This window comes from Lethenteron reissneri, chromosome 50 (assembly GCF_015708825.2).
Source record: "Lethenteron reissneri isolate LAM-NWPU_2019-01 chromosome 50, ASM1570882v1, whole genome shotgun sequence".
NCBI lineage: Eukaryota > Metazoa > Chordata > Hyperoartia > Petromyzontiformes > Petromyzontidae > Lethenteron > Lethenteron reissneri.
This window is the reverse complement of record NC_083828.1, coordinates 1,472,026-1,493,759: the sequence shown is the minus strand read 5'-3', so window position 1 is coordinate 1,493,759 and position 21,734 is coordinate 1,472,026. Positions and strand designations below refer to the sequence as shown.

The 21,734-nt window shown below is 55.7% G+C and overlaps 2 protein-coding genes across 2 annotated transcripts; one reads left to right on the top strand and one right to left on the bottom strand.

Moving 5' to 3' along the window:
• Positions 1–3,914: 3,914 nt before the first annotated feature.
• Positions 3,915–11,716, bottom strand: LOC133355087 (spindle and kinetochore-associated protein 1-like). Its single transcript, XM_061572383.1, has 7 exons — positions 11,586–11,716; positions 10,159–10,269; positions 8,942–9,066; positions 8,190–8,290; positions 7,222–7,413; positions 5,948–6,117; positions 3,915–4,861 (listed from the first exon to the last, which is right to left on the bottom strand). The coding sequence occupies exons 1-7, from the start codon at positions 11,590–11,592 to the stop codon at positions 4,713–4,715; spliced, it is 855 nt and encodes a 284-aa protein (XP_061428367.1). The 5' UTR covers positions 11,593–11,716; the 3' UTR covers positions 3,915–4,712.
• Positions 11,717–13,022: 1,306 nt separating this feature from the next.
• Positions 13,023–20,847, top strand: LOC133355007 (RNA-binding protein, mRNA-processing factor 2a-like). Its single transcript, XM_061572264.1, has 8 exons — positions 13,023–13,028; positions 13,570–13,659; positions 15,382–15,459; positions 17,209–17,247; positions 18,011–18,073; positions 18,963–19,116; positions 19,907–20,070; positions 20,701–20,847. The coding sequence occupies exons 1-8, from the start codon at positions 13,023–13,025 to the stop codon at positions 20,845–20,847; spliced, it is 741 nt and encodes a 246-aa protein (XP_061428248.1).
• Positions 20,848–21,734: the final 887 nt, after the last annotated feature.

Here is a 21,734-nt window from a genome sequence, read left to right as displayed (position 1 = left end):
CTCCCTCCCCTGTGTCCTCACGTATTCCCACGTCCCTGCCTCTTCCCCAGCCTCTCTCCGTGCGTTTCCTCGTCTCTCCGATTCTCCCCTTTCATCTCTCGTCCTCTCCCCGAGTCCCAATCTCGAGAGCTCCTCCGCCTGCACATTGATCAACGCGGTGCGCTTCAGCTCATCGGTCTATCGGTCTCTCCGGACCAATATCGTCCATCAGCATGTCTCTAGAAGCACATTTTTGCTGGTTTTGACATTCTGGGCCTCTTCAGTAAGAGACCGCGGACGTGTCGCTGACTCGGCAATAATCTGGGTCTCGTCAGCAGAAACACCTGAGGGTCGAAACGCTGCAGAGTTGTCTTGCTGCGACACATACAGCTGGATGATATTGTACTGGTAGGAACCTCCTGGTTACACCAGCCTACAGGGATTATTGGGTCCGTCCGTCGTGCAGGGAGGGGCTGGGTGGGTAGGGGGCTGGGCGGGGAGGGTGGGGAGGGGCTGGGTGGGGAGGGTGGGGCAGGGTGGGGAGGGGCTGGGTGAGGAGGGTGGGGAGGGGTGAGAAGGGTGGGGAAGGGGCTGGGTGGGGAGGGTGGGGACGGGCTGGGTGGGGAGGGTGGGGCTGGGTGGGGGATGGGAGGGGTGGGGCTGGTGGGGAGGGGCTGGTCACCCCGTGGTGCTCTTATAAAACTCAACGTTTAACCTTCTCACGCCGGCTTGTGCCCGCCCTCACAGTCGGGCATATTTGCGGAAATCCACCACGCCGCCGTTGATCCTGGCCATTGATGAGACCCAAATGTAGAAACCGGCCCAGAGTGCGCGTGCTTTAAACAAATACTTGCTGCTGTTGCTGCTGTTGTTGCTGTTGTTGCTGCTGCTGCTGTTGTTGTTGCTGCTGTTGTTGTTGCTGCTGATGTTGGGCAGCGCATTGTGAGCAGGTAACAGTCAATGAGCGTGGGTGGGTAATGAGTCTGAGCCCAGGGCACCCAACGCAGTCGCGACTCTCATTGTCTCAGTGGTTTCCCACGCGGAGCAGTCGTCACCTTCCCACGCCTCTCCCTCTTCACGCGCCGGGGGGTCTCGCCACGTGACCCTGAGACCCACGCGGGGCGGTGGGGTTGGGGAAGGTGAGAGACGTGGGGGGGTGGGAGGGGGGTCACGTGACACAGCTGTACCTGGAGCCGACAGCCACGCGACACGATAAGAAGTGGTCGTGGGGAGTCCACGGGGGAGGTGAATTGGGGTCAATTCTTCGGTAACGGAGTTACGGGGTAGGCAGGGAAGGAGGGGGGTTTAAGGGGGTTATCAGCCTGTGGGGCCGTTCATAAATGACGTCACGCGATTTTTGACCCCACCCCCTCCCATCGTCACAAAAAGTCAGACCCCCCCCCCCTCAAATATGACGCCACAAAGCTCTGCACCCCCCCAAAAAATAAAACATGCTTCAAATCGCTTTAAACTATTGTCATCGTAGTGCGTATTTAATGTGGCGCTGCACTCTGATGTTGTAGGAGAAAACATTTATTAAAAAGTATATTTAATTAAGTAGAACGTGTTGTTTATATTTATTTAAAGTTGCGCATTTTGATGTGACGTCACATTTCTCACCCCCCCCCCCTCGTCACACATCGTCTACACCCCCCCCTAGGTGCGTGACGTCATTTATGGACGGCCCCTATGACCAAATAACCCGGAAAGCGCCCCCCAAACTCGTCACAACTCGGAAGGCCAAGCGAGGCTTGATCCTGGACAGGTTCTGGACGAGCGGCCGCCAATTGTGCAGGGAACATCGTCGTTGTGGGCACGTGCGTAGCGTTCCATTGTTGTACTGCACACCGCTATGCTTGCATCCTATGCCCCACGCCTTCACCAAGCCCCGCTAACCAGAGCGGTGAAGTATGGTCAAATAAATAATCACGAACCGCACCGCGGCATGGGAAGGCCCTCATTCAGCAGTGGCTTGAACATGTCAGTGAACCCCATGTAAAACAAACCATGCCTTCACATTTATCATTTGGGCCACATCCAACAGCTGATACGTTTATCACACTTAATTTGATGAGACTCGCAGAAGTGGAAACCGGTTCAGGGTTTACTTTGAAACAGACGCTGTTGGGATGAAGAGGGGAAAAAAGACCTTCGGTTGACAATGGCTTGCTGGGTTACATGGCCCCTAAAGCCTCGTTGGTGCTTCACGTGGAGATGCCGGACAACGCTCGTCTGTTATTTCACGCCGCACACCCGAGTATGTAGAGCACAGACGCACAGGAATAACACACCTGTGTACACACGACGATAAGCCAACGCACCTGTGTTTGTGCACACACACACACGCGGCTTACCGTGATGCCAGGTGACACCAGGCCAGGGGGCATCTGCTCTGCGCGTGGATAGTGGACTGCGGTGCAGTGGGGAGCGGTGGTGCAGCGGTTAGCGCTCTGCACTACGAACCCGGCGACTCGAGTTCGATTCCCGCTCACGACCAACACCGATGCCGACTATCTCAACCAGTCATGGGCCTCCCCTCGGGCGAGCGAGCCTCAAATGAGTACCTGTGTAAACATCGCCACTCGGAAGGCAAAGGCGGCCGGGCGTGGTGTTATCCACCCATAGGTGCTCGCTAACAGAATTTTTAGAACTGCAGTGCACACACGCGCGTGTTACTCGAGGGCCATCACACGGCAACAAGAACACTCCTAGGTCCATTAGGCCTGAAATGGGGGTTATTCCTCGGTATAAAATGTCCTCAATCTCCATTTCTGATGAGCCACACAGCACGTGTTGGTCTTCTCCGTTGGAGCACACGTGAAAAGTGTGATGCTGTGTCGGTCGTGGTGCATAGGTAGAGCGAACAAGGACCCAATAACATGTTTTCCAATAACACTGCAATGAAAGGAAAATAAATATTCAACGACGTTTCGGGGAAATGGATCCGTGTGTGCAATCTGTTCTCATGTAAATTAAATCTCGGGTTTCATTTCACGCTGGTTTTTCCAGAAATAATATGCTCCTTCGACTGAAAAGTCGTTTAGCAGACTCAATTTTAGCAGCAAACTTCAGCGAGGCAGTCTCAATGGTCATTGCACGTTGCACACGCCAGGTGATTGTCAAACACGTCCAACTGGACAATCATTTGGCGCGTGCAGTGTAGGAATGACTTGTGAATTACGATTTGTAAACATGGAATAGCGTCGAGCCGGGAAAAAAACACTAGGATTCGAGAAGTGGGCATGGGACAAGGCCACGCCATGGTTGAGACTAACAACGGAATGGCAGACCGAAGACGGAGTGCGACCAGAACACCTAATGCGGAGAGCGATGAATCTGGCTCCTGTGCTGGGTGGTTACATCGTCTGATCACGAGGGGTGGTTGCAGCTTGGATGAGGCCTTCACCCAACAGTGGACTGGACTGTGGCTGATGAGGATGGATAGGCGGGACTGCGGTGGGTCGCGAAGGGTCTGGGGCTTGGCAAGTCACGTGGGAGCTGCCGTGACCCAGGGACTGGGCTCAGGCGCGCGGCGCCACCGCGTGGACAGAGTGGAAGACGGCGCACTGCGTGCGGTAAAGACGTCGGGCTTCCGTTCGTTGCAGTTGAAGGGGATGGCTACATTCGCATTTAGACTGGAGACGAGGGCGACTGTTGCACTTGTCCAAATCATCGGGAATGCGCCCGATCCCACCACCACCACCGAGCACAGTCGGCTGCGTATGGTGCAAAACAAATATTCAAGAGACAGATCTCCACTTCATGGTCATCACTCGTATCACCATCAACAACAATTATGCCTGAACTGTTCTCGCCTCGCCACCATCATCATTATCACCACACCACACACAAGGACCTAACTTTCACAAAACCAACATTCAAGTTTATTAATACACAAACTTACATTATATACAAAACTAGCTTTACTACCCGGCTTCGCCCGAGACTTGGATTCTTGTCTTGGATTAATACACGGCCTACGTGGAGGGTTCATATTCTTAGTTTTTTTCGGTAAAGTCACGTGCCGCATGCGGGTGACATCACAGATGTGACGTCACCACTCACTTTCCGTGAAAAATATATCCATTATTGCGCCCTCCCCCCGCCCCCCAAAATACAAAAGTCTTTTTTTATACTTTTTTTGCATTGTGTAGTCTGGAAGCTACCCACATGCCAAATTTCAAGTTTGATGCATGTCGGGAAGTATGCTCAACATTTCGAACAGACACATTCACAAATGTCCCTTTAATAGATATAGATGCGGGCTTTGTCGCCAGCAGAGGGCAGTGCAACAACAGCCATTGCTGTATTGGACCTCCATGCGCACACCCCTGTGAGGGGGTTGGCAAAGATAATGAACCTCGCCCTGTTGTGAATTGTATGTGGAGGTTTGGAAGGACGCCCGAAATCAAACAATAGAGAAGATGGTCACTCGTTTTTTTTCCAGCGACGTGTTGGACAAGTGCGACGCTTAAGCCAAGAGAAATGAGGACGCCCAACCACCACGTTATTCGTTATTCGCACAATATATTTTTTTAGGAGGCAGCAGATAAGAGGGACGATCAAAGGGACAGCAATAATCTCACAGGAAGCACGAACACAGCGGCAGCCCGCACGAGGCAGCCACCTCGGCGGTCGCGAAACCTCCACCGGCGCCAGCACGACAAAGGCCCGACCACCTTGGGGGCGAGCGTGTGGGGGTTCGGGACAAGCGGCGGTGGCGCCGGCGGTGCTCAGAGCACCACGTAGCGCGTGAGCCCGCCCCCGCGCACCTCGCGCAGGCGCTGGCAGTGGCGCAGCACGCCCAGCAGGTTGAAGAGGCGCTTGTCCACGCGCAGCTTCGAGTTCTCGCGCAGGTCGTTCTCCACGAAGAAGCTGTGGCCTGGTGCAGGGGGGCACAGTCGCATCGTTGTCACTACCGTCAACTTTCCGACAATTCGTCAAGCAAAAACTCAACACGTAGGTACTCTTAGGCTTTTTCGGTAAAGTCACGTAGGTAAAAAATTAAAATAGAAGTAATAATAGAAATAAAATAATAAATCACGACGTTTCGGAGGCAACACAAGTCTCCGTCATCAGGTGGGACCCTCGCAGCTAAAATTACTGCATCAAGTTCAAATCTAGAATTAACACGTAGGCTTTCGCGACCAATATTATTCTGGCGAATTGCCTGATGATGCTGGATGTAATTACCAGCGAAACGTCGTACTCAAAAATTGTAAATGTTGTGGATTCACTCTTCAACACACCGATGGGCTAAAGTAGTGAACTATTTGTCACTTTTGTCAACGTGACACTTTTTTTGCTGATTGGCCGTGTCGGGTGGTGGAGGGTTATGACACATTTATAAATAACGCGATCTGACCCAAAAACGTTTATTATAGCTATTTGTTAAAAGCGACCTGGCTATCCCGAATGATAGCTCAATCAAGTGGCTTATCTTGTGGAAATTTATAGCAGCCAAATATTCCAAATACATGTTTCTAAATTTGGGAGGGAAAAACCAGAGGACCCGGAGAAAAATCCACACAACCACGGGGAGGAGAGAGACACGCAAACTCAGAATATTCTGGCGTCAGGATGGGGATTGAATGAACGACCTCCTGGATAAGTGTGGAGCAAGCGTTTCTGACAAAGAGAACACGCGACTTGATGATTGGGCCGCGGCGTCACCAAACAGCGGCGCTTGTTCCACTCGTTGCATTTGCTCGCAGTTCGTGCCCCGCGGTTGCCCACGTTCATACTCGCGGGGGCATTAACCATGAAGATGCGGTGCCTGCCTCAAAGTGGACATTGCAGATGAAGCAACCTTCGAAAATGTAGTCGGATAGCGTGTGCTGGTGCCCCAATCCGATTGAAAATGTACTCCCCGAGCTACCGCCTTTCTGGTTATGCGTGGCGCCAGTAGGCCGGCGGTGAAGAGCAGCAGTGGGGGGGGGGGGGGGTATGGGTACGCTGGCCAAGCCACCTTTGGTGTGCGGGGTCTCCTGCTCGCGGTAGACACGATGCCGCTTGACGGCAGCCTCCCCAAGCGAGCGCTTCGGCTGCCGCAGCAGCGTGTACTTGGAGGCGAGCGCGCAGTTTATCTCGTGCACGGTGCCGTTCACCTGCTCGTACGCCATGCGGCCCTTCAGGTACCTGCGGCACACACGACGACGTCCTTGTGCATGCGTTGTTGTTGTTCTGTGTGTTGTTTATCTGGTGTATACAATGCAATTCGTCACTTCGAATTAACCTGCCGTGATTCTAACGGGGCCGTGTTTTTGGCCGTGGTTCGCCTCTGGTTTGATCTCCAACACTCGCGCTCAGCCACGGCTTGGGCTCACTCTGCTCATGGAAATCCCGATCGTGGCTGAGATCATGCACGGAGCAGTCAAGATAAACGCATGATTTGAACCGGCTCAGTTGAACCAGAGCAAAGCCCGAGACCGAGTCATCACTAACAATAAAGGGCCTCAGTTCACGATTGCTACTACCCACGTGCAGTGATTCGTTCAATCCTGCTTCTGAATAACGCCGGTGCTTCGGGACTCGTTCCATTCTCGTGTGATGCAAGAGATCGAGGAATAAATGATGAGCAACAACAGCTGTTGTTTGCCACTGCACAGACATAGCAGACGCACAGATAGACAACACATACACAGGTGGCTGTTACTCCAGTCGTACCACAGTCGTAGCACACGCACTGTAGTAAACCACGAGAGTATGCAGAAGAGGAATAGAAAAACTTCACAAACTCTCTCCTGAAGCCTTCTTGTGGCTAACAGACCTCAGACATTGGCATTTTGCCCCTAATCTTATTACTATATGCGAGGATAAAAACCACACACACGAATGTCTACACGCGACAACTACAGCCGCTGTGCGACACGAAGTGATGGTGACATCAGCACGACGCTTGTGCCAGGCTGGGTGCGCTTTGAGGTCACGTGAAGTGTTGAAGGCTTGCTTGTAGCACACGGGTAAGACCCAGGTCTTGGCGGTTATCTGACCAAGACGACCGTGCGCTCTTCATTCACATCGACAACAGTAATTTGTTTTGAATGGCACTCTTCTTGTACGCAGTCGTGTCAATACTTTTTAGGCGACCAGCTACTTCTCGATAATGTCAGACAACAGTTGCACTCTCACGCAGGGGGGCCCGCAAGGATTCACAGTCTAGGGCTGCCTGCGAGGTTCCTGGGGACCCCGAGGGATCCAGAGCAACCTGGGCAGGGGTGAGGGGGAGGTGGGGAAACTCACGCTGGCACTGCCTCGAACTCGCTCACGGTGAGGATGTTGATTGCGGGGATCGGGGGGGGCGCCGGTCGCTCCTTCTTGGGAGGCTGTGCGGGTTGCAACGGGGCCCCAGCGGTCGCCTGGACCCCCGCTTGGGGCCCCAACAGCGGTCCCCCTTGGGCCCCAGTGACATGGGGATCACCACTGGCCTGCATGCTGATAGTGCCAAGAGTCACGGCGAGGTAAAACGTGCGTTAGTGGCTTTCAGAAATCAGAGTGTCACTGAATGGATGATGCAAGCCACTCACTGTTTGGTGTGTCCCTAAATCAAAATGTCATCATCATCATCATCCGCCATGATTATCTATTCACTGCTGGATGAAGGCCTCCTAAAGGCCATCGTTATATCTCCTCAGTCCTGCGAAGCAACTTTCATCGAACTGCTTACGTTCTCCGATCCATGAGAAATGTAAACAATGTGAGTGACGCTTGCGGTGACAGAAGAACACTGACCAGCGTGGTTGAAGTATGGTCAAACAATCACCACGACTGACACATGGGGAGGCCCTCAAATAGCAATGGATTGACAAAGGGCTGTCTGGATGTGTATGTTGAACTTCTTTCGCACTGTACATAGCCAACCGTGCTCAATCGGAGGTGCGGGTGAAGGACAACAAACAAAACACATAAAGCTGTTATAAAGACATTAGTTTTAATCTAGATTTAAAAGTGCATAGCTCCAGTGGCTTCCTAATATTGCAAGAACGTTCCAGACGGCCGCAGAAGCACATCTGAAAGTGCGTCATGCAATAACCGTCTTTGTTCGATAGTTAACCAAAAGCTGTTGCGATGATGACCGGAGTTTGCGTGATGGTTTATGCTCCTTGACGAGATCAGCAAGGCACATACATACTTGCATATACAAGTGTAGGCCAAGGGTCATGCGTCTCCCACGTGTACAGAGCTAACCCTCACACAGGTGTCTCCCTCACCTGGCCACTAGCGGAGGCTGCTTCCCGGGCAGGTGCTTTGGCAGATTCTCAAGCATGTGCTGCAGCGATTCGTTATTCCTGGTGATTTGCGCCATCACCGCCTTGCGACCACACACACATGCACACAACGACCCCCCTCCCCCCTATAGTTGTAGCAAACCGTTGCGGAAAGTGCTGTTAGCGAGCAACTTTGAAGGCCAACATAGCGCAATGCTGGTCTTTACGCACCGCAGCAGGTACTCATTTAAAGCTGAGTCTATTTACTATACTACAATTTTTATTTCACAAAGTAAAGCCCAATGAGCTATATAGCTCTGTTTCAGAAGCAACCTGGCCACAAATAATAGCTCAACAAAGTGGCTTATCATGTGGACATGTATAGAAGTCAAATACTCTAAACGCATGTTTATAAAATGTGGAGGGAAAAACCGGAGGACACGACCATGGGGAGAACATGCAAACTCCAAATATACAGCAGGCGTCAGGGTTGGGATCGAACCCAAAACCTCCTGTACACCAGGCGAGGTAGTTAACATCTCATCACCACGGCAAGATGTTAAGGCCAAGTCGACCAAGGGGAGGTTGTGAGGACCGATGTTGGCCGTAAACAAGAATCGAACTCGGGTCACTAGGTTCATAGCGGAGTGTGCCAACCACTGCACTACCGCTCCCCTACACATGAAGGTCTCCTGTACAGCCACACAGCAAGTGCTGTTCGTGAATACTAGAGGGCCAGCGACAAGAGCTCTCACCTGCACTTCGAGCGCAACCTGGTTTCGCTGCTTCTGCAGCTGCTGCATCTCCTGCACAAGTGCCTCAGCTTCCTGCAGCTCGGACTCCACGCTGTGCAGCATGCGCACTAGCCACTCGTCATCCGCTGTGGGCACACAACGAGGAAAGCTGTGATGAGGTGTTGAAAAGCTGGGAGGTGTAAGGAGCTGTGTGAGGAGTACAGAGCTGTGAGGAGGTGAACGGAGCTGCTAAGAGCTCCTTGAGGTGGAGGCGTGAGGAGCTGAAGTGTAAGGAGCTGTGGGAAGGTAAGGACCTGTAAGGTGTAAACAAGTGTGAGGAGCAGCAGTGAGCTGTGAGGAGGTCAAATGAGCAGTGAGGTGTAAGCAGTTGTGTGGCGTGCTGCAAGGTTTGAGGAAGAGCTGTAAAGAGACATTTGGTGCAGAGACGTGAGCTGGGAGCTGAGGTGGGAGCTGAGGTGGGAGCTGAGAGGAGAGGTGGGAGCTGAGGTGGGAGCTGAGGTGGGAGCTGAGGTGGGAGCTGAGAGGTGAGGTGAGACGTGAGCTGTGAGCTGAGGTGGGAGCTGAGAGGTGAGGTGAGACGTGAGCTGTGAGCTGACGTGGGAGCTGAGAAGAGAGGTGGGAGCTGAGGTGGGAGCTGAGAGGTGAGGTGGGAGCTGAGAGGTGAGGTGAGACGTGAGCTGTGAGCTGAGGTGGGAGCTGAGAGGAGAGGTGGGAGCTGAGGTGGGAGCTGAGAGATGAGGTGGGAGCTGAGAGGTGAGGTGGGAGCTGAGGTGGGAGCTGAGAGGTGAGGTGGGAGCTGAGGTGGGAGCTGAGAGGAGAGGTGGGAGCTGAGAGATGAGGTGGGAGCTGAGAGGTGAGGTGGGAGCTGAGTGGTGAGGTGGGAGCTGAGTGGTGAGGTGGGAGCTGAGTGATGAGGTGGGAGCTGAGTGGTGAGGTGGGAGCTGAGAGGTGAGGTGGGAGCCGAGTGGTGAGGTGGGAAGCGAGAGGTGAGATGGGAGCTGAGAGATGAGGTGGGAGCTGAGAGGTGAGGTGGGAGCCGAGTGGTGAGGTGGGAAGCGAGAGGTGAGGTGGGAGCTGAGAGGTGAGGTGGGAGCCGAGTGGTGAGGTGGGAAGCGAGAGGTGAGGTGGGAGCTGAGAGATGAGGTGGGAGCTGAGAGGTGAGTTGTGAGGAGGTGGTGTGTTGCGAGGAGGCGAGCTGCGATTGCGTATTTCTTCACCGTCCACATCTCGGATCTGCAGCGCCAGCCTCAGCGCATCCACCTTGGTCCTCACCAGCAGCTCCAGGTCCTCCACGCTCTCCACCATCACCACTGCCGACACGGCCTCTCCTGCAAGGCGACATTGGAAGTGAGACGACAATTCAAGAAGGTTGCACCGAACAACTCAAACAGCAACCAAACGTAATGGCCAGCTCAGACGATCACTATCATCACAGCCTCCACCTGCGGGCAAAAACAACAACGAACAGCAGCACAGCACCCAACAGCGTAGACCATTTCCAACATCACAGCTTCACCTGCAAGCAAAACCATCACACAGCAGCACAGCACAGGGCAGGGTTCCTAATTGCACGGCCCGCGGGCCACTGGCGGTCCCTGGTGGCCTTTAGTGCGGCCCCCGATAACCACCCCCCACCACCGCCACGCTGTCAAACCCCAATGGTTAAGTGTGTGGCGGCCCTCACACTGATTGTGTTTAATCGGAGAACGTGGCCCCCCCTCTAAAAACCAGTGAAGAACACCGACATAGAGACCACCACAGGGGGGCACAGCGTCACCTGCAGGCACTCATCACACAGTCTCGGCCACAGCAGCAGCAGTGTCAACACGGCTCCGCGAAACAAACGAGTCGAATTTAATTGAACAAATTTGGCGGAATGAACCCGATGTGCGAACTCTGAGTTGACTGCTGATCCACACTGATGCCATCATCTTCATCTGCAGTCACTGCTGGATGAAAGCCTCCTCCCCAACCTATTACGTCTCTCAGCTGTTCAACACGTGGATAAGAGAACATAAGCAAGTTAGAGACATCATCAACATGAAACGCGAGGAGTTGTGAGCTGAGGAGGGATGCTGTGAGGTGCTGTCGAGTCTGTCTGGCCGGATCGAGGGGGCGAGACGGGCACGGCCTGGACAAGAGATGGAGCGATGTGGTTACAGGAGGACGTGGAGCTGAGTGGACTTGCTGTTGACCGGTACCAGCTGTGTCAAGATCGACCTCTGTGGAGGAGGCTCGTGAAGGACGCTACTGAGCAGTGCCAGGCTAGGTGCACTGTGAGGCTACTGGGAAGTTGGAGGCAGTCGCCCTCCAACAACAACAACGGAGGACAGAGGAGCGATGCTCACAACAACGAGCGCAGCGCCGGGCGGATAAAACGCAGCAAAGTTGACACAGAAGGTCGACACTTCACGTGGCCTCAAAGTGCACCTAGCCTGGCACAGGCGCCGTGGGAACCTCATCGCCACTTAGCGGCTGTTGTTGTTGTTATCGAATGTAGGTTCACACTAAATCCATCATCAGCTTTGGCCAGTCAGTCCACTACTGGATGAAGGCCTCGTCTCAAGCGCGCCGCAATCAAATTACATCTTTCGAGCATTTAAAATCTCCTCAGACGAGGCGAACGAAGGGAGAAGTCACTCACCCGACATCACTTCCAGTTTTTGTCCCCAAGAGTTGAGGTCTTTAATGTATAATCTCGGTTAAGGTCTTTAATGTATAATCTCGGCTGAGGTCTTAAACTCCGGGCCCAGCTCTTCACGCCGCTCTCTGGATTGAACTTCAACACGAATCGATTCCAGTTCAGTTTCGGCATAAAGAGAATCGATTCTATACCTCACCTATGCACCCAACCGCGCGTGTACAATTGATATATTAATGCAATTAGAAAATGTATGAAGTACATTCAGTAGTTTTGTTTTTATGCGTACAAACACGAAGTACAGACTATAAATGACATTAAAGGAATAATCATATTATGGAATCGAATCGCTAATGTATTGTTTGTAAGTTAGGAATCGGGAATCGGTCGTGACGAATTTCAAACGGATTCCCGCCAAATTGGGCTGGGCGGTGACGCCACTACCGACAAAGGGAGTTCAGTTAAAATAAAGTTAATTTAGTTAATGAAAATGGAGCAAAACAAGTTCCACTCGCTACACAATGATCATTCACGCGGCATTAAAATAGACAGCACGATCATCCACGATCAATCACTGTTGAAGGGTTCACTTCACCACACACGCCGTTGACATCTTTCACTGTCCCACAATGTAACGATTTATTCACCGACTGTGAAGATAATTCCTATTCTGAGTGTTCTTTCAAGAGAATACCATGAAGTCATTCGATTTGTGAAAATGTGGTCAGTAACATATAGCACTTGTGCGGCGGTGTTTCTCGCCAAGCAGAGTGGCGCAGCGGAAGCGTGCTGGGCCCATAACCCAGAGGTCGATGGATCGAAACCATCCTCTGCTAGCTGTTATTTTTTTCTTTTACTTTAATGAACAATCACTTTTTTATTGTCATTAACATTACATTTTTCATTGTGGAAAAAAAACCTACCTTTTATTATTTAGTTACTATGTATATAGACGTGTATTTCAATGATTTTTCAACAAATTATATATATGCCGTACTCTATATTCGTATTTGCTACCATGATTAGGGTTGGTCATCGAGCACTCGTTTCGGCAGCCGGTGACCACCATGGAACTTGATTCGCCGGGGTTCGTGGCGGAGTGCGCTCACCACTATACCACCGCTCCCCACAAACCTGCTCACGCACACACCTATCGCTTTGTAAGATACGACATTGTGGAGAAACCGGGGTAGTGCCTCTCATCACGTGGACAATGCAGTCCAATTAAGTGGCTTTCTCCACTCCCCGCAGCTCAATTAAGCCACAATTACAATAAATTATGAGCCGAGCTCATTCGTGGAGCGGGTGACGGTGGAGCGCGAATCGTCGTCGTCCTTTGTTCTCGTCGGCACGTGCCAGGGTCACGTGTCCCTCGTGAATCCTGCACGCGGAGGGTGCACAATTAATGACGTCACAGCACGGGTCGATGTATCTCGAGTGATGAGGGTGAGCTTGCCTGGTGTGTGTGTAGGTGTGGAGGAGTGTGTGTAGGTGTGTGTGTGTAGGTGTGTGTGTGTAGGTGTGTGTAGGTGTGTGTGTGTAGGTGTGTGTAGGTGTGTGTAGGTGTGTGTGTATAGGTGTGTATAGGTGTAGGTGTGTGTAGGTGTGTGTCGGTGTGTCTCCGCATCAAATGGGTACCTGGTGTGATGTGTAAACATCGCCATTGGGGGAGACAAAGGCGGTCGGGCGTGGTCCTGGACACCCCCTCGTGTGCCGTGCCGGCCTTCATAGGCGCTCGCTAACAGCACTTGCCCCAACAGTCTGCTGAGGCTATTTGGGGTATCTTTGTCTTTGTGTGTGACATGCGATTGCGTAACGAGGGATTGGGGGGAGGGGGTGGAGGGGGAGGGAGAATCGGGACAAGGGGAAAGGGAGGGATGGGAATGCCGGGGGGGGATGGGAATGCCGTGGGGGGGTGGGGGGGGTCGTGATTGCATCACGTGACCCACCCGCTATAAACGCGACTCGCGCGTGCCGCCTGCTCCAGTCGCAGTCGCACTGCGAGGGGTCCGCGGCGCGCGCCGAGGTCACGGGGTGGTCACTCCTCCTGGGGGGCACTGAGCACGTGGGCACGTGGGCACGTGGGCACAAGGGGGGGCACGGGGTGGGTGGGCACGGGAGCACGGCACTTGGGGCACGGAGGAGGAGACGCGACCCCAGATACGAGAGTGTTGAGCAAAGTTGCACTGGAACCTTGCACCTGTGGGCTTGCCGTCTGCTGCTGCTGCCGCTGTTGCACCACCTGGCGCTGCTTGCCTGCTGCTGCAGCTGCTGGCTCGGCGGGGCGATATGAACTTGAAAAGCGATGGGGCATTTGATGGCCTCTCCAAAGACGAAGGACAGGCGAGTGCGTGTGTGTGTAAAGATGCGTGTGTGCAGACGCAGGTACAGGTGTGTGTGTGTGTGTGGGTACAGGTGTATGTGTGGGTGTGTGCCTAAATATTTCCAACCATCTTCGCCGGTGGGAAACATTTAGGCTGGCCTGCCTACGATCCTTCCTGGGTTTAACCAGGCTGGATTGTGTGAGGAGCTCACAAATCCTTGAAAGATCTGGGCAAAGTCCCATTGGTGAGCTCCGGCAGGCAGCGTTGGCTGGGTCATGTAGCCCGCATGCCCAGCCACCGCATGCCTAAACAGCTTTTGTTCGGCCGGATCGAGGGGGCTAAACGGGCGCGGCACGGGCTAGAGAAGAGATGGAGTGATGTGGCACAGGAGGACATGGAGCTGAGTGGACTTGCCGATGACTGGTACCAGCGGTGTCAAGATCGGCCTCTAGAGGAGGCTCGTGAAGGATGCTACTGGGCAGTTGAAGGCAGTCGCCCTCCAACAACAACGGAGGGCGGAGGAGCGACGCTCACAACAACGAGTGGCGCGCCGGGTGGCTAAAGCACAGCAAGTTGGTACAGTAGGGGGCACAGGTGGTGCATCAGCCAGTAATCGCGGTCATCTCGGTCAGTCGACCCGTGGCACCTGGGTCTGCCCCGTGACCTCCTGCCAGCGGGCGTTCGACACTTCACGTGGCCTCAAGGTGCACATTGCCTGGCACAAGCGTCGTGGTGACGTCACCGCCACTTAGTGGCGAATGGCGGTTATTGTGGACGCGGGTACAGGTACGTGCGTGTGTGTGTGGATACAGGTGCAGGTGTGTGGGTATAGGTGTGTGTGTGGGGGCACAGGTGTATGTGTGTGAACATCGCCACTGGCGGCTCTGCGTGGTGCTGCTGGCCAGCCACGCGTCGCGTGCCCCAGCGGCCTCCCTGGGGCTCGCTCTGAGCAATGCCCCAAGAAGAAGACTTGGAATGGGGTGACGCGAAGTCTTTGCAGCGTCAGCGTTTTTGAACAACTGTGTTTCCTCCCTTAACACCATAAATCTTCCTTCAAAAATAAAATTCTGTAGCAGAAGATTAGTACTGGATACAGCTCACATTTGCAAATGTGATTTGTAAATGTTATTTTTTTAGATTTAGCGATGCAATGTTGACTTAAAGCTTTCGTGACTGCAGGAATTCAAATTTTTTTGGGTCTTTCGGTGAAGTCGCGTAGGTTCAAATTTTAAAAAATAACCAAACTCTGACGTTTCGATCACGACACAAGCGATGATCATCGTAATGTGAACTGCGTTTGTGTTCTGACCCGCCCCTACTCGACATCGGTGGAAAAAGAGCTTTGTAGCTCGGATTCCTCCCGGTGCAACTCAATATTCTGAATCTAAAGGTGTGTGTGTGTGCATTTAGATACACGGGGCATCTTTGTCTCTGTGTGTTTCCCTATAACGCCGCTCGCGCCTGACCCCACGCAGGTTCGAACCCTGTTCGTGAGCGGTCTCCCCATGGACACGCACCCTCGCGAACTCTACCTGCTCTTCAGACCCTTCAAGGTGAGGCGGTGGTGGTGGTGGTGGTGAGGTGGTGGTGGTGAGGGGGGGTGGTTAGGTGGTGGTGGTGGTGGTGGTGGTGAGGGGGGGGGTGGTGAGGTGGTGGTGGTGAGGGGGGGGGGGGTGGTGAGGTGGTGGTGGTGAGGGGGGGGGGTGGTGAGGTGGTGGTGGTGAGGGGGGGTGGTGGTGAGGTGGTGGTGGTGAGGGGGGGGTGGTTAGGTGGTGGTGGTGAGGGGGGGGTGTTAGGTGGTGGTGGTGAGGGGGGTGGTTAGGTGGTGGTGGTGAGGGGGGGGTGGTTAGGTGGTGGTGGTGAGGGGGGGGTGGTGAGGTGGTGGTGGTGGTGAGGGGGGGTGGTGAGGTGGTGGTGGTGGTGAGGGGGGTGGTTAGGTGGTGGTGGTGAGGGGGGGTGGTTAGGTGGTGGTGGTGAGGGGGGGGGGTGGTTAGGTGTGGTGGTGAGGGGGGGGGGTGGTTAGGTGGTGGTGGTGAGGGGGGGGGGGTGGTTAGGTGGTGGTGGTGAGGGGGGGGGGGTGGTTAGGTGGTGGTGGTGAGGGGGGGGGGTGGTTAGGTGGTGGTGGTGAGGGGGGGGGGTGGTTAGGTGGTGGTGGTGAGGGGGGGGGGTGGTTAGGTGGTGGTGGTGAGGGGGGGGGGTGGTTAGTGGTGGTGGTGAGGGGGGGGTGGTGAGGGGGGGGTGGTGAGGGGGGTGTGTGAGGGGGGGTGGTTGACGGGGGGGGTGGTGAGGGGGGGGTGGTGAGGGGGGGGTGGTGAGGGGGGGTGGTGAGGGGGGGGTGGTGAGGGGGGGTGGTGAGGGGGGGGTGGTGAGGGGGGGGTGGTGAGGGGGGGTGGTGAGGGGGGGGTGGTGAGGGGGGGGTGGTGAGGGGGGGGTGGTGAGGGGGGGGTGGTGAGGGGGGGGGGTGGTGAGGGGGGGGTGGTGAGGGGGGGGTGGTGAGGGGGGGGTGGTGAGGAGGTGGTGGTGGTGAGGGGGGGGTGGTTAGGAGGTGGTGGTGGTGAGGGGGGGGGTGGTTAGGAGGTGGTGGTGGTGAGGGGGGGGGGTGGTTAGGTGGTGGTGGTGGTGTGGTGGTGGTGAGGTGGTGGTGGTGGTGGGTGAGGGGGGGTGGTGGTGGTGAGGGGGGGGTGGTGGTGGTGAGGGTGCGGTGGCAGTGGTAAGGGGGCGGTGGTGAGGGTGCGGTGGCAAGGTGGCGGGGGTGAGGGTGCGGTGGTGGTGGTAAGGTGGCGGGAGTGAGGGGGACTGGTGGTGAGGGGGTGGTCTGGTGGTGGTTGGTGGTGATGAGGGGGCGGTAGCGGTGAGGTGCGCTCCGTGGGGGGAGGGGAGGGGGGACGCGGCGGATGGGGAGCGGTGGCGCAGTGGTTAGCGGCGCGCTGCCCTACGAACCCAGCGCTATCCCAGTTAGACTCCCGCCCCCGCCCATTTGTCAAGGTCGAGTCGACCTGCACCTCTCCCCCTATCTCGACTCGGCCGTAAATGAAGTACCCGGTGCGGTGTGTCTACACATCGCCATTGGGGAGACAAAGGCGGCCGGTGCGTGGTTACCAATAGCCCCCCCCCCACCCCCTTGTGTTCCGTGCCGGCTTTCATAGATGCTACTCGCGAACGGCACTTGCCCCAATAGTATGTTAGAGGTTTTACGGGGGATCTTTATCTTTAGTGATTGAACAAGGGGGTCGCTTGCGGGCGCCCCACATGACCCCGTCTGTCTCCCCCCCCCCCCCCCCCCCCCCCCCCCCCGTTGCCAGGGATACGAGGGGTCCCTCATGAAGCCCACAACCAAGCAGGTGGGGGCACCTGCGCTGGACCGGAGGTGTGTCGGGGTAGGGGGGGGGGTGTGGGGGGGTCACTGTCAAGTTGACCCCCCCCCCACCCCCCGCGTTTCTGTTCCGCGGCCACGGCTGTCATCGGTGTCGAGACGAGCTCTGAACCGGCTGCTGGGTTGGGTCCCTTCCTCCCCTAGGTGGACTTGGCCTTAAATGAAATGAGCACTGCGATCCCTTTTATTGGTGTTCTCTGTAAGCATCGGCGCTGGGGAGACGAAGGCGGCTGGGCACCGACCACCCCGACTCCCCCCGTGGTGGCGACATTCACAGGAGCTCGGTGACGGTGCTCGACCCCGACGGGCTGTGGGGGACGTGGGACGTGGTGGTGGTCGTGTGCTATTGATTGTGACCACCCGAGTTCTATTCCCGCTCACGGCCTGCAACACCCAGTGGTGACGAATATCTGAACCGATCCTGGGCCTCCCCGGGGTCGGCTCTGCCTCAAATGAGTTCCTGGTGCGGTGTGTAAAAACCTCGCCACTGGGGAGACAAACGCGGCCGGGCGTGGTGCTGGCCACCCACCCCCTTCATGTGCCGTGCCGGCCTTAATAGGTGCTCGCTAACAGCTCTTGCCCCAACAGTCTGTTTAAGGCTATTTTGCATGATGTTGATGGTGGTGGCGTGGTGGTGGTTGGCGTTGATGATGATGTGGTTGGTGGTGGTTGGCCGTGGTGGGTGGTGGTTGTTGATGGTGGTGGCTGGTGGTGGTGTGCGCATTCCGCAGCCCGTGGGCTTTGTGATATTCGACAACCGAGAGAACGCGGAGGCTGCCATGATCGAGTTGCACGTGAGTGGCTCCCACCTCCGATCGGCACGGTTGGCTACGTACGGTGGGAAAGAAGTGCACCGTGTACAGTACAATCGCCATCGCTCCACGTGCCCCAGCGCAGTCGTCCCGCCATCGCTTCCTTTATCCATCCCGCAATCACTCGTCCGTTCGTCATCCACCAAATCCCCCCCCCCCCCCCCCCCCCCCATCATAATCCCTCGCCACCATCATCGTCATCAATCCACTGCGGAGTCGTCTCCCAAGCAATCTTCCGAAACTCATCTTGGCAAATAAGAGTTGTCGATAAAAAAAAAATCCACCTCGATAATATTTTTAAGTGCAAAGTCGCGTTTTCACGGCTGTCCAGTGATGTCTCCTGATGGCACGTGCCCACAGACATTAGTCGCCTGCTGCACGTGTAGCAGTGCGAGTCTACGCTTCTATTATTACCTTGACAAAGTGCAACCGCTGTAGACCCCACCCTCCCTAATTAGGCCCCTTTCCGTCGACCAGAGCCAGCCCCCCCCCTGCAGAGCCGCCCTGCAGAGCCCCCCCCCTTTGCAGAGCCCCTCCGCCCGCCTTTGTTTAAGCCCTGTCCCCCCCCACCTCCAGAGGCTTGGGCTGGCTTGGGCTGGCTTGGGTGGTGTGGTGGTGGTGGTTGTGGGAGGCGGGTGGGGGGGTTCGTGCGCATCGGTGGTAGTGGTGGGCGGGGTCAGAATATTAATACTGCAGGAGGAATCTGAGCTATAAAGCTCTTTGTCACTTTGTCACGTGTCCAGTAGGGGCGGTTCAGAACGCTACAACTCGCAATACAAGAACACGACCGAAAAGGTAATTTTTTCATTTTAATCTCCTGAGTAATATGCCCTTGACCTCAGGCTTGACCCCAACTACCCCCCCCCCCCAGGGCATGCGCTTTGACCCAGAGAGCCAGCACACGCTGCGGCTGGAGTTCGCCAAGGCGAACACGCGCGTCTCGAGGCAGCGTCTGAGCCCGCCAGGGCCTCTCGCGCTCCGTCTGCCGATCCAGCTGGGACCCCAGTTCCTCACGCGGGACCCACGTAACCAGAGCACACACGCCCCCCTCTACCCAGGAAACCACGGTGGCCGGATATTAACTACCTCGCCTGGTATACAGAAGACCCTGGGTTCGATCCCCAACCCTCATGCCTGCTGTATAATTGGAGTTTGCATGTTCACTGTCCCCGTGGTCGCGTGGAGTTTCCTCCTAGGTTCTTCGGTTTTTCCCTCCATTTTAGAAACGTGCGTTTTATAGAGTATTGGTCTCCTTTAAATGTCCCCGTGATGAGTCACTATTTTTTTGCTATCTTTTGACCAGATCTTTAAAAAAAAGACGTGTGTGTGTATATATATATATATATAGCTCCAATGGGCCTTACCTGGTAAACTAAAACTAAACAAGTTGCGTTTTGGATTTTTAGTGCCCCACCACAGTTTGGTTTCTCACGGAAGTGGTTGCCGGGTCACTGGAGAATGGCAGGCAATAGGTGACACGTGCGGTGTGCGTGCCACCTGGGGGTGTTCTTCCACAAGCACGTGCAGACGATGCACACTTGATGTCTTGCAATAGGTGCTTGAGCATCTTGGCACCCCCTGTGTTATTGCTGGTTTGGCGCACTGCGCTACAAACCCGGCACCCGAGTTGGATGCCTGCTGACAAATGACCGGTGACGACCATCTGAACTGGTCCTGGGACTCTCTCCGAGGTCAACTCTGCCCGGTTAAATGGGTACCTGGTGTGGTGTGTAACCACCGGCACCGGGAAAAGACAACGGTGGCGGGGCATCTCCCCCCCCCCCCCCAACTCCCGTCTGGCCCCCCCCCCCCCAGAGGAGCTGCTGGGCCCCACGCTGGTCCCCGCCTCCAGGGACGCATGGGGAGCGTTCCCCCCCTTCCAGCTGTTCGCCACGGACCTGAGCTCGTCCTTTCACGGGACCCCCTTGCCAGGGCTCTCCTACCCGGGTCTCGCTCCTCCTTGGCTGCAGAGCGCTCAGGTGAGAGCCCCCCCCCCCCCTCACTCACTCAGGATTCCTGTAGCACTGCCCCGGCAGGCCACGTTTGTCGACTTGGTTGGGCACCACCTTTTATGGCCGCCCCCACATCGTCTCTGCCAAAAGTCAGAAACCGCTCCCCGACCCACACAACCACCACCACCACCAGCAGCGTGTACGAGTCACGCTTGGCGTAACGCGGCTCGCGACGACACTCCTCGTGGCCCCGCCCACTACAGGGACAGGTCGGCTATAACGTGTAAGGCTTGGATACGAAACGGATTTTTCACAATTGAATCATCATGGGGGAGGGTGGAGAGAGGGAGACGGCCCTTCTGACCCCCCCCCCCCCGGCCCAGCGGGGCGTCTGGCAGCGTCTCTCCAGGCGGAGACGGCGTCTGGTCGTGGACCTGCACGGAGACGCGCGGGGCTTTTGTGATGCTGATCACACGCGCGCCACTGCACGTGGACACGCGGTGCGGGGTGGGGGGATAGTGACACGTGTGCCTCTGCCGTCTCTACACAGCCGTCGCCTGAACCCTGCCTCGAACCCTGCACTCCCTACCCCCCTCTCTCCCCGCCAGCCTTGTCGTAACCCTGCCTCTTGATCCCCCCCCCCACCCCCTCACCCAGGCCGCTTGGGGGTCGCCTGCACCCCCAGGTGCAGCTGCGGCCACCCCCGGGGGGAGCAACGCGAGCGCGGGACACCGATCCGAGGCCGCGAGATCCCGGTTATGGGGTTCCGCGAGTATGGAAAACCCTACTCTCCCTTCACCGTGACCCGGGGTGGGGGGGGGGGTAGGGCGGGCAGCTGCTGCTGGTGGGGGGGGGGGGCCTCGGTGGGGAGCTGAGGGGCTCGCGTCTTGGTTGGGGGGCACCGCCATCGTGCGCCTTGCGCTGTTGGGGGTGGTGGTGGTGTCAGTGTCGGACGAAGCTACTGCGGGGCCTGTGTAGCATGATGTTATAAAGGGGCCCTGAATTTAAAAACGCGCGCATATTAAAACACAAATGTTTAACTTGCACAGTAAAGTAATTGTATTTTTCCATTTTGCTATACAGCCAGATAATACGACAAATCGCTAACCTTAAACACCCAGTCGTTCGTAAAAATTGTAGGCAATATAGTACTATAGTAATAGAGAAAGTGCAGAATCACTGAACCGGAATCGATAGCTTGAAAGCGATTAGTGCGGGGCCCGTAGCCTTTGTCGCTACTCGTGCTACTGGGATGACCCGGCACTGGCACTGCTGGTGGTGGTTGTGCGCGTCTCTCCCTCTGCGCCGTGTCGGCCTTCATCGGCGCTCGCTCAGCCAAGTCCGTCGAGGCACCACGAGTCGCCAGACTCGTGGTGCGTGCGCGAGTTGTAGTCCAACTTTTTTTTTAATACATAGAAGTAAATTTCGCAGGGATTATTTTGGTGTTCGCTAAAATAAAATCTTGGCGAACCCCCCCTCCCCCAAACCCCCTACCCCCTTTTTAAAGCGTGCGAGTGACTGCGAAGCCCCAATGTAGGCGGGCGACGTTCATCCCCAGTGAGTTGCTGGTGCGCGCCGCGTGTTGCTGTACGCGCCGCGTGCGCCGACGTGACGAGCCGACGGCCTCGACGCGGCGCTCGCTGCGACGGCACTTGCCCCGACAGACCTGTGCTGGCTACACGGGGCACCTT